Here is a 12784-nt window from a genome sequence, read left to right as displayed (position 1 = left end):
CTCGAGGGTGGAACCCTAATACAAACAATAGGTAATAATAGTCATTCTTTATACTAACCCAACAGTATAACTGAGATCAGATTCTGACCCAGTCTAATTTCGCCTCTCGTTTACACTTGTGCAACCCTTTTGACTTACTGGGATCACATGCATAGGAATAACGAAGAGCGGGATTTGGCTTGGTATATTTAGTACTTCCTAGAAGACGGAGGGAGAGGGTGGGACATAAAAGTAAATCAATAGAAATGATCCCTGGCAGAGAGGAAAACATGCCAGGGCAATTTGCATGCATCCTCTACAAGTGAGGAGCAAGTGCTGTTCAGTAGGGATCAAAGGTCAGGAGACTTTTTTTAGAAGAGGTGATGCTATCCCTTTAAAAAAGGCTTGGAGGAAGCTTGCTCTGATCTCTGATTGGACAAACTGAGGCCTGTCTTCAGAAATCAGAGTAATCCTATGTGATTTTATCCCACTCCACTTCCCTAAATCTGCTGCTATTGCTGCTTTGCTTGGGGATTAAAGGGCCGGCAGTAGATTACGTAGATGCAGTTGCTGCAGAGCTCCCTCAAGTCTCTTCCATTCCTGCAAGGCACATAAGCTAGACGGGACCCAGTGATCACCTTGGCAGCAATGGGACAGCTTCTCCTGAGTTTTCCCTCTCAGTAACTCCAGCATATTCTTTGCAAACTTTTATCTGCAGCTGTTGGGTGGAAGACTGTGCAGTCCCAGTGGAGCTTTTCTCCATTTGGACAGGGACAGTGCGGACTGACGGCACAAGGTGGCAGCAGCATGCAGGCTTAAGTGTCCCCAGGACTCTGCTCCCCAACCCCACTCCCCAGCAAGACACCATGCTGGGGCCTGTCTGGACAATGCTGGGACCTCCATAGAGTGGCAAACGTGGCTGGGAATCTCTGTGTCTATACAGCTAGTCCTGTTGCTGATGGTCTTTGCCAGGAGGATGGTGCCAGGAGCCATTCTGTGGCTTTTCCTCTCACTCAGCTGCCTCCTGCCTTCTGCTAAGTCCCAGGCAAAAATACCACTGGAAACGTAAGTGTTTCCCCCATGCCTCATATCCCTTTACCCACATACTCCTCTGCCCTCTATGATCCTCTGCCCTTCACTGTCTACTTCCCTTTTCTGCTACTGGTGCCCCAGTCCCCGCTCTGCCATTCATCATCCCTTTTCTCTCAGTGTTCCTTTGTAACCAGCACCAGTCCCTTCCCTTAAAGAGACACCCACCTCCCCACCTTCCAGAGATGTCATTAATCTGGCGGACGACAGAGTTTTAATTGTACTTTTTGCATGGAGTATTTCTTTGACCTGATTTTTGCCCTAGATGCAAAATCTCGCTTCACCACCAGGTCCAAGCCACACTGGGAATCGTTCCCATGGACCTGGGCTCACAGACAGAAAAGGATTGTTCTTAAAGTGTACAGAATAGCCTAGTGGACTGGCACTCAGAAGACCTGAGTTAAATTCTTAGCTCTGCCACTGACCTACTCAGTGACCATGGGTGAGTCATGTCCCTTCCTGTGCCTCAGTTTCCCCATTGATAAATTGGGGATCATGATACTGACCCTCTCTATGTAGTTCTTTGAGATCTGAAAATAAAAAGTACGAGATAAGAGCTAGGTGTTGTTATTTATTGTAGTTTCTAGTCCATTTCCTCAGCTCTGTTTGATGCACCAGAAGGAGCAGGCAAACATGGTAGAAAGACAGCCCCTGATCTCTGGAGCAGCTGCAGACCAGTCTGGTTGCTGGGACAAATTTGAGCTGCCCCAAAGGTGCACTTATTTTATGCTGGTGTGTAACATCCTCCTAGGACAGGGCTGTAGCACTGGTGCTCTGTGATATGTCTGAAGTACTTGAGTGAAGATGTGTCATTCTGGCCATCTTTATATACAAGATCCAAATTGTATTACTGTTCCTAGTACTTCTATATAGTACTGGTACTATCCCCTTACACTGGCTCTGTATAATATTACTCCAAAGGCTTACATAGCAATAACTATTATGCACACATGTATACATACACACATATTTTAGTGTAGGGTGGCATGCCGGTCATATCACCTCTCTCTATTTCCTTTCCCTATTTGTAAAATGGGGATTATGACTCTAATCTTCCTTTATAAAATCCTGTGAAATCGGCAAATGAAAAGCATGTTAGAAGTGCAAAGTCTTCATAGCATTATTGTATTGTGTGTGCACTGCATGTGTACGCAGGTTTTCATACATGTAGCTGTGCATGGACTTTTTACACAAGGGTTTTAGTATGTGTATACAGACTTGTGCATGTGCCATACTTGTGTGCGTGCATTTATGCATGCACTCTGAGGGGAAGGGAAGTGCGTGTACCTCTCCTCAGCGTCATGGATGGCTAGCCAAAGGCTGACACCATGCTACAAAGTAAGTCCTGCATTGGTGACAAATCTTTCTTTGGCAGGTTGCCATGATACTAATATCTGAATATATAGAGTTAAAAGTACTGGACCTCGCTAAGCTGATTTAAGCAACTTAACTACTTTAAGGTTAAAAATATATTGGTGTAGAATTTTTTATGCTACAGTTTGTTTGAAAGGGAAGCAATTTGGATATTTCTGCATTACTCAGAGGGAGGAAAACCTACTTCTCATGTGATGGCTGAAAGAAATGACATTGTGCTGGAGAAACAGTTACATGAACTAAACTATTGAAGAACTCTTGATCTCAGAAGGAGATGTAAGCTGAGTGTTTTGCATTCAAACAGCTCAAGGCCTCTCTCAAAAGATTCCATCCATTATTAAATCACAATAACCAGGTAGCTACTGACATTTCAAGGCTTTCCCCCCAGAGGGACAATTCTGCATATTATCTGGGGTTGTGGGAGCCAGCAGTCACAGAAGAAGTTTTGATGCAATCTGGTGAATATGAGTTTGGTTCTTTGTCCTCTTCTCTCAATCATTTAACAAAGACAACTACCTCAGATTCACCAAAATGCACCTAGCCCTCCAGCAGCCCCCAGGCTCCCAGCTTATGTGAAAAATAATTGTCCAGTGGCTGTCTCAGTGCCCTTCTTGGGTCCCCATTTATTTCTGACCCCTATTTACCTACAGGAACCCCCCTTTTACACTGCTCTGATGAGAAGTCCCTGTATGCCACCAGTTGCCTGACCTATGCCTCTCTTATATTTGTCCCCAGTGAGTCTTCTCATGCCTCCCCATGGCTCTTCTCATCTTTCTGGTCTTCCATTTGTCACCCTGCAGTTCCTCAGCTTTGTCCCCATGACTCCCCCTTTCTGTCCCCATGCTTCCCCCTAACTCCCTGGCCAACACTGTCCTTCTCTTTGTCTGCAGGAAATGTAGATTCTCCAGCACCTCAAGTGCCACATGTAGCTTCAAGAAACCCATCAGAGAGGCAGCCATCAGGGCTAGGGAGGCAGCTGGAGAACAGTCAATAGAGATGCTGCTGTGCTCTGAACACAGCTGTGCCACAGCTGCCTGCCCATTGGCACAGTCCCAGTATATTTCCTGTGAGTCTTCCAATCCCAAGCATTCAGAAATCATGGGATTGCCTTAAAAATCATATAGTTTTTTTTTTAATAGTAATTTCAGGTTCTTTTATTTATTTCCTGGTGATGGAGCTTTTAGGATTCACATTTTCAAGCTTTTCTTTTGCAAACGTGAGGGCTACAAACTTTTGTTTCTTCTCTTTTTAATGAAAGCGCCAAGATTCTCATGCAATCACATGATTCCAGGAGCCCTGGGCTTTCAGAACAAACACCAAATATCACAAGACTTGATAAAATCAAGAGAGATAGTAAAACTGCTGCAGTTACCTGGGCTGGTTAGGCAACCTCCCAGAAGCCCTCTGTGTAGCTTTCCTATCATCATCATCATCATCATCCTATGGGTGGGAAAGCAGCTTTTGTGACTGTTAGTAAATTTTCATGCCAACATTAAATGGCTTGTGGAGACAAGTTGTTCAATGAGCTGCTTCAGGAGGTTATTGAGTTAAATAATGAGATAAGGGTAATCAGATCTCATGCTTCAGGACATCAGCTGATCACCATAAAAGTCTGGAAGGAATTCTTCCCCACCCCCATGCATTACACAATAGGCAAAATGTTTATTTGTTTTTAGCTTTTCTCTGGCCAGAAGCAAGCTAGTGGGCTTGTCAGAATAAGGGTCTGAGATGGGAAAGTGAATCCTGTCTTCCTAGCAAATTCAAATATTCAGTATTGTTTTCAGTGTATATAAAAAAAAGATGACTGTGGCTGACAAAACAGGATGCAGAAACCAATAAACTGACCATAATAGCCAGAAATACTGAGTTGCTTCCATTTATTTCAGTGGGAGCAGGATCACACACAGAGGTTAAAAAACGGATGTTTCAGTGCTTGATTTACCATGCCATTGCACTAGTTTTTTATGGTGCTGGACTGTCATTGATTTTGACTGCATTATACTCTACTGGCATTGCAAAGAGAAGAAATCAGGCCCTCTGGGTTTAAAGTTTTCACAAAACTGGGAAGAATCCCTCTGAAAATTATAGGTAAGAATCTGTACTCCATAAGTAACTGGTTTGTTCTGATGAGGGGAGACAGCCATGTGTTCTATAAAGAAGTAGATACTTCCTAAGTGAATCCCTGTAAAAGGAACTGAGTGTAGGTGGAACATCCTAACATGATTCCTGATTAAGTATTCTGACAATTACTGCAGCCATATATGCTAATTTGGGGAGGAGGCAATATCTGTATGCTGAGCCTGCATGTCACCACCCTTATGATCTCTGTGTGGTATTGCTATTGTCTATTATTTAGAGGATGGCATACATGTGCAAGGCACTTGCCAGAGAGAGAAACTGTGGCCCAGAATCTGCTCCCAGTTTACACCCGTGTCAGTCCAGCATACCCTCACTGAAAGCAATTGCATGCCAGGGATTCACACTGGAGTAACTGAGATCACAGCTTGGCTCATTGTCCCTACCACAAAAAGTGCATGGTCTAAGGGCTGAATCCTGAGATCCTTACCCTGTTATAACTCAGATTTTACCTGGTCTTTACTCAAGCGAGCTCCTGTTAGAGTCAATAATGACTGGATAAGAACCCCAAAACTTGGCACCGTTAAAACAGCCTAATGGTAAGGAAAGACCAGGGTGAAGAGTGGGCCACAGAGATGATGGTTTCCCACTACTGTTGTGTGTTTCACTAGCAGTTCAAAAAGAAAACATGTTATCACTGTTTCTACAGTGTCATAGGTGTGCTCAGTGAATGCATGCGTGGGGAGACGGGAAGTGATACATGCCTGCATGACTGTTGCCCTTTGATGCAGCTCATCTACCTGATGCGCTAATACTGCTGGTTTTCTTCTTTCTCCACTTTAGGGTGAAGTCCTGGGCAGATGCCTTTGGTGGGGAGATATATTCCATCATGACAAAGTATTCAGGCTCACTCCTCTTACAGAAGGTAGGCTATATTTGCAAGGAGCTTTGCTGGTTTCAGATTTCCCTCCTCTGTATCTTCTCTCTCTGTGTGTGCCCTGGGGATCAATTGTAGAAGCACAACACTAGGAAATCTTCACTAACTTTCAAGATAGGGTGACCAGATGTCCTGATTTTATAGGGACAGTCCCAATTTTGGGGTCTTTTTCTTATATAAGCTCCTATTACCCTCCACCCCATCCCGATTTTTCACATTTGCTATCTGGTCAACCTATTTCAAGACCATGTGGATTCATTTCCCAGTCCCTACCCTCTAACCTTCATTGGTCCAGGTGGCTTTGTACCTCTCTCTGATGCTTTCATTGGCTCATTAGCCACTTCAGACTCAGAATTGTCTTCCTAGTTTTTCATACTGTCCACGGGCACTGTTCACCTTTCTCCTCTGACCTCATATCCACCTATTTCCCTTAATGACCATATTCACTCTTCTCCTCCCTTCTTAACTACATATACGTCTACTCCCCCACCTGCTCACTCTACTCCAATATTGCCTTCCTCTCTGTTCCCTGGGCTTTCCCAACTGGGGCTCTCTTGTTGATTTGTACTTCCTCATCTGTCTTCTCCCACTGTTCCACTGAGTCACTTTCCTCTCTTTAAATCTTGCTTTAAAATCTGGTTTTCCCTCTTTAGTTTAGGACTGATTCTCTGAAGGGCGTTGTGATGCCAGTCCTGAAAGCAGCTGTATACAACTAGATTGCCTTGGAACAAAGAATTGCTCAGCCTAGTTCTTTAATCCATGCCCCAGTAACTTCAGCACAGGAATAGCAACCTTCATACCCTCCACTTCATGCAATTCCAGCTGCTAGGAACATCCTGATTAGCAGCAGCTGGCATAAATGGGTCCAGCTCCAGTGACTTCAGTGGTGTTTGGCCCATTTGCACCAGCAGGGAATTTGGACCATCTTGTTTGTTTCGCTCGGTCAATGAGCTCAGGTAGGAAATGCTGGAACTGGAGAAGCACAGCAAAAATCTGTCTCTCAAGTTTTTGCTGGAATTAATCAGTTATGAACCAGCACGTAATTATCTGAAATAGTCAGCTTGCTTTGGTCAGGCCAGCTCCTCTTTTGCTATCCCTGAACTTTGGAGTGATTGAGTTCCAACTGCAGAAGGCTAATTTGAAGTGTGCATGTGTGAGTCTGCGTGGGAAGTAGTATATTTTATATGGAACCGGCCAATGCAGAAGCTAGATGGACGGGGGAGTGTTAGTTGAAATTGCCGGGGCACAGAGTTCTCATCAGAATCCTGGCAGAGAGGCAGTTCCATGAGCCAGATAAGGAACCAATCACATTCTTCATGAACTCACACACAGTGACTCTGCATGCAAGTAGGATGGGCTTTAGCATGGAGGGCAGTGAGCACCAGAGCTGCCTCTTGATCATTGCCATTCCTCTGGCTCTCATTGCCAGAGAGTGGTGGGAGGGAGATTCTCTGTTCTGAGTCAGATCTTCCTTCTGTGAAAATCAGCCTCTTTCCATATGGCCACACTCTTGGCTGACTGCCGATGGCTCATTGGCTTGGATGCCCTCTGTATATAGCACTGAGGGTAGGTCTTTGAAAGTGCTCAGCACTGGCCTGTCCCTGCTCCCAGTGAAGCTAATTGTAAATTGAGGAGCAGGGTTCAGCCAGTGCTGAGCATTGTTGAAAATCACCCCCAAGTGGCTGCATGAGCCTGCCGATGCAATCAGTCTCCCTGTGTTCTGCTTCCAGGCAATAGGTGTCTGTGGTGGAACCTGGAGCCCCTAGTGGATGACAGATATGTAGCCCGGTTATCATCCTCTTTGCCCAATCTCCCAGGGGACTCTGCTCCAATTATGGCCCAGTAAATAACCCATTTCTGGGAATAGGGAGAAGTAAGAGTAGTTTCTACATCAATTTCTATATTGCAGAAAGGGCTAGTGCTAAGATGCTGTGCCATGATGATGTCTTTTGTGATAGTGGAAGGCGTTCAGTGCAAGCACACCCAATAACCTGGGACACCATTGCTTTCCCTACCTGGTTGCTGTCCCTGTGAGCTATAGACAGCTTGAGGAGGGGAGAGGAGGGATGATCACAGTCACCCTGTTCGGATTGTCAATAAAAGATTGCACCAAATCCAGCAAAATCTTATGTGTGATTCTCTCAGAGACAAGACGATTGATTTCTGACTGAAAGACAATTTGATTCTGACCAGCAAATCCAGCCCAGGATTCATGCGGCAGGGGTGGCACCTGTCTTTCCCTGATAGAAGACAGAGCACCCCCCACCCATGAATTGCCACATTTCACCTGTCCCCACCAAAGATACTAAGCAGTGCACTGATAAAGAGAAGGCGGTATCTGTCTTTCTCTTGTGCATGATGCAGACCTGCTGCACTGCATGCAGACGGACTGTGCTTTGCTTGAAATGGAATTCTTGATGTCAGAGTGGGACACTGGTTCAGCGGCGTCTCAGGGGAAGAATGCCACTCACTGAGTCACCATTGTCACTTCCTGCAGGAACTGCGTTTGATTTCTGATCCAACACCGCCCTGCGTACTCTCTCCTTCTCTGAGTCATCTCCCCAAGTCCATTTCTTATCCAGTTTAGACATTACTAGAGAAATACACATGCAGCTCAGACAAGTCAGGATTACCTCTCCCCCCTTGCTCCCTCTCGAATCCTATTTATTTTTCCCTCTCGTCCTGGGGTTTTCCCCTCTCTTCCTGCTGTGCCCATTTCCCCAGGTCTTTCCTCATCCTCTATCCTGTTAGGAAACTCTAGATCAAACACCATCTTCAGTAATAAGCTTCTTAAAGCAGATAAGCTTCAAGGACTTCAATCTGCATGCTTGACGGGTATGGCTGTGGAGAGAGAGAGCAATTTCATGAGGCTAAGATCAGATATCCTCCTAATGCAGTAATGTGAACAAACCTCTTGAGATAGGTGAAACTTGTTTTCAAAGAGGGCAGACCTACAAACAACTTTGATGTAATCACGGGCACACACACGTGCACCCAGACTCTGGTTATGTTAAGGCAGGAGATTTGCATGCACAGAAATCAGAAAATTCGAATACAAGAGTTTCCAAAGCAACATTGTTGTATTTGAGCTGCAGGGCACATTTCACACATGAAATATTTTGGCTTGCTGCTGCAGCGTTATAGGTATTTGGGGCGCTTTGCAGACAAATATAAGGACAGGTCCCTTCCCCAGTGAATTTATAATGCAGAGGCCAAATCCTGGAGTTTTTTCTCAATGTTTCCTCACTCCTCGCTCAGGCAAAACCCTTATTGAAGTCAATGGGCGTTTTGCCTGTGTAACAACACAGTAAAAACCTGAGTAATAACAATAAGGACAGCAGAATTTGGCCTTGCGTTAGGAGCTTGATATATTTACAATGTAACTAAATTCCTGTTGCTGTTAGCACCGTAATTTTTCATTTTCTCCCTTTTATACATTTAAATCTTCTGTTTCATTAATTAACATTTTGTATGGAATTTCATTGGCGGTGTTTGCATGCTCTTGTTGTTTCAAAGAGAGGAAAACGATTAAGGCATTCCCATTGCAACCCACACCCCCTGCTTCCAAGCCTCCTGGATACCTCCAGCCTGCACCCATCCCAAGAGGCCCAGTAAATCCTTTGGCTGTGTTAGAATTATGATGACACCAGAAAGCAACATGAAACCCCATTCCTCAGCTAGCAGTGAGCCAGGAACCAGCCAGGACATAATCACAGCAAATTTTACATAGTCACTAAAGGATGCTTAAAAATTGATTTGCTCTGGTCTGCTGAAATCTCCACCGCAATGCATTGGCTTTGCTGTGGGAACAGTGGCAAAGCATACATCTTCTTTAGCTTGGGTGGTTCCTTTTCTGTGAGCCTTATTTTGAAAACTTAAATGGGACTTAAATGGTTCACAGGCCTTTTGTGTTCAAAGGGGTGAATTTCATACAAATTGCTTTCACCCAAAAAGAGAGATTACTTTAAAAGAGTCATTTCTTTTCTTAAGAGTAGTAAAAAACCTGTGCATTATGCAATAAGTAATACTTTCTAATTCCTGCTAACTTCTAGTAATTAGATAAAAAGGGCTGGATCAGTCCTCCCCACTGAAAAATCCATGGGAGGAGAAAGCAGAGCAGAAGGCCCACAAAACTCCATGAGGCTGACAAAGTACATTTGAAGGGCACCAAAAATCCAGGCTTGGTTTTTCTATGGCTTGTCAAGTTTGCCGGTTATAGAGTCTACCAGCTGCTCTCTGTTATACAACAGCCACTGCTGAGAATTTGTGACCACACAACCCAGCCACATCATGGAAAACTTGGTTGTTCATGGTCTGGAGGACATGAGGATCAGGATTTGACCCTAAGTAACTGAATTACTTACTATTGTTTTTACTAAGAAAAAAAGAGATCAATGAGGGTGAAATCCTGGCTCCACTGAAAAACTGCCATTGACTTCAATGGGCCCAGGATTTCACGCTTACAATACTTAGTTAATTAGAAATTGAAAAATCAATATGTTTCCTAGAACCAATTCCTGCTTTCTTTTGTGGCTAAACTCCCTGTTGGCTTCAGCTGGAGATCAGACTGAGTAAGGAGATTACTAAATATTGCAGAATGGAGAGAACAGACAAATTAAATAATAAACGTGAAGTGATTTTGCTGAGTGAGGGTGTAATGTCTTTCTCTGACTTAAGTAGTGGCACTGTCAGTGAGTTATGCAATGCTAAGTACTTCAGTGGACTAAATTTCATGGAGGTAGGAACAGGAACGTATATTTGGCAATGTAAATCATTTCACAGACACAGCAAAGGGTACAGTACTCTGGGTCCTCAGCCTCCCCAGCTTGTGCCGAAGGAGAATCCCAATGAGTTGTTACCATTGTTTTAGAGGAGTGATGTAGCTTATGAGCATAGACTCTTTTTCTGTTTGTGACTTGTACTCAAGCAACTTACCGGTTTTTCTTCTGTTGGTGGTGGGGGGGTTGTTTTTTCACTATTATTAAAAAATACTTGCTGAATAATTTCAGCAAGCGAATCTGGGTGGATATGTGACAACCAAGATTCTAAATGTGATCTGTGTTGGTTAGTTTTGATTGGACACAGAAGTCTACCTAGACATTTATAGTGCACTTATCACTATGGTAACTGATCTTAATACCTGAGGTCACATGGCATTATTTGCATTCCCTACACATATGATGTGAATATTCTTTCAGCAAATAGTCTCTACAAGTCCTATTAAAATTCACTGTTTTCATCAACATTCCGGCCAGTAAAATTATTTACTAGAATATTTTATGGAACACAAAGGTGAACACAGCCCCAACAAATTCATTGAAATATCCAGCTGCCAATGTTGTGCGATATTCTCCCCACCCGCGAGAATTCTAAGGATTGAGTTGTGCACACAATGTGTGGCTGGGCTCTTAATGTACCCTGTGGCTGGTAAACTCAAATGCCCATAGTTATTGATATCCTTTTAACCTCTAATACTGATGTGTCAGAAGCAAGCTCAAAATCATTGACAGGAGTGCAAAGTGCTGTTATTACCCTGCTGGAGCGAAAAGGCTGCTGTTCAGCCTGCGCTGTTGGGAACAACCACTGCTATTGTACAACCCCAGTTTATCCACTGCTGATAGTGTTTTCTTTGCACAGAGCATGCAAATGCTAGTATAGTTTTCCCAGCTGTCTTGCATTCCAGAGGGAGATTACTCTGATCTCACAGAGGAGGGCCCTGATTAAAGCCCCCGGAGTAGCAGAGATCAGCTTCTCTGCAAATGAAACTATGACACAGTTAAATGGGACAGGCTGGCAGCAGCTGGGATGAGTCCCGTGATCTCGTCATCATCCAGGGCCTTCCGTCTGTGAGCTGTAAATCTCCTGTTGGTAGCGTTGCTGTGCTAACCTTTGTGATCAACACCGCCTCTTCTTTTCCCCTCCCCCATCCAGTCCGGCTACCTAGCAGCAGCAGCAGCAGCATGGATGCAAGGGCTGGAGTTTTTAATCCAGTAAAGCCTTGCTCTGTTAATCATGCCAGACAGAACTAGCAGCTTCCACACGTGCCTGCTGCAAGCTGCGTATATGCTATTTCTGTCCTACCTCCTCAGCCCTGTCCCCTCCTCAGAGCATTTCAGACTCCACATATGCTCAGCAGCCTTCTCTAAGGATGAGTGAGCTTGTCTAACAATAGGAGGCCTGGTAGTTTATCCCAAAGACATTCAAACCCCTCTCCACATCTTGTAATTGGAAAGGACCCCCAAATCCTCTGCCCCCTACTCATTTTGTATCGTACTGGAGAGTGAACCTCAGGCTGAGAGCACTGGTGTGCTGCCAATATTTTAAGAAGGGGATCTCACAAAACTTTCTCCACATAGCCTGTTTATAAACCTGCACCTCCAGGGGCAAGAATGGAGTGCATATACTGCAAAGAGAAAGGCTGAGGGACTATGGAATCTATTCATTTGTTTTCCCGCTTAAATCAAAACAGTCTCATCACCATCGCCGCTAACGGGATAAGGGCTCTGTCCTTTTTGACAGAGGTTAATCAAATTGTCTCCTTTTGCAGTTTGTTTCCCTTCCTGCTCCCATCTGGTCTGCTCCTCTTTCCTCACTGTTTTTAAAGAGAAGACATAAGAACTATCACATCTAATATGGAAACTGCAGGGGTGATTTAGGCACAGACAATATAATTGCCCAGTTTGGAATTTGGACAGAATACTGGGGGTTAAACCTCTATTTTGTATCAAATGTCAGAAAATCTTGAATGACTATGAAGTTGTCCGGACTTTGTCTCAGCCAGTGGAGGGCATCCCCACCTCTAGTGCTCATTAACCCCAAGGCAGAGGAATTGGTTCAGCACTGACTCTGGAACTCAGCCACCATCACCACTGCCTGCACCCCTGGGTTTGTCTGGGAGGTCTCCTGTCATGATATATTTCCCCAATCTGAAACTTAGAGTCCAAAAGATGGGGTACCAGCATGAATTTTTCTAAGCTTAATTACCAGCTTAGATCTGATAAGCTGCCACCACCCAAAAATAAAGTGTTTTGGGGCACTCTAGTCCCCCCAAAAACCTTCCCTGGGGACCCCAAGACCCAAATTCCTTGAGTCTCACAACAAAGGGGAATAAACCATTTCCCTTCCCCCTCCTTTCTTCCTCCAAGATCTTTCCCACCCTGGGTACACTAGGAGATCACCGTGATTCAAACTCCTTGAATCACAACACAGAGAAATCAGGTTTTTTCTTCCCCTTCTCCCCCGCTTCCCAGGCTTTCCCTCCCTGGGTTATCCTGGAGAGATAGGCAGATTTAAGCTCCATGAATTTAAAACACAGAGGACATTCACCTT

At 44.5% G+C, this 12784-nt stretch overlaps 1 protein-coding gene across 1 annotated transcript in view; it reads left to right on the top strand.

The window, feature by feature from the left end:
* Positions 1 to 937: 937 nt before the first annotated feature.
* The window catches only part of CACNA2D4 (calcium voltage-gated channel auxiliary subunit alpha2delta 4), a 168329-nt gene continuing 156482 nt past the window's right edge, over positions 938 to 12784 (top strand). Inside the window, exons 1-2 of the mRNA XM_032796736.2 lie at positions 938 to 1044; positions 5362 to 5443. Coding sequence (XP_032652627.1) covers positions 938 to 1044; positions 5362 to 5443 — 189 coding nt within the window. The remainder of the gene's footprint in view (positions 1045 to 5361; positions 5444 to 12784) is intronic.

Source organism: Chelonoidis abingdonii, chromosome 1 (assembly GCF_003597395.2).
Source record: "Chelonoidis abingdonii isolate Lonesome George chromosome 1, CheloAbing_2.0, whole genome shotgun sequence".
Classification (NCBI taxonomy): Eukaryota; Metazoa; Chordata; order Testudines; family Testudinidae; genus Chelonoidis; species Chelonoidis abingdonii.
The sequence above is the reverse complement of the archived record's forward strand: the minus strand, read 5'-3'. Positions and strand labels throughout refer to the sequence as shown.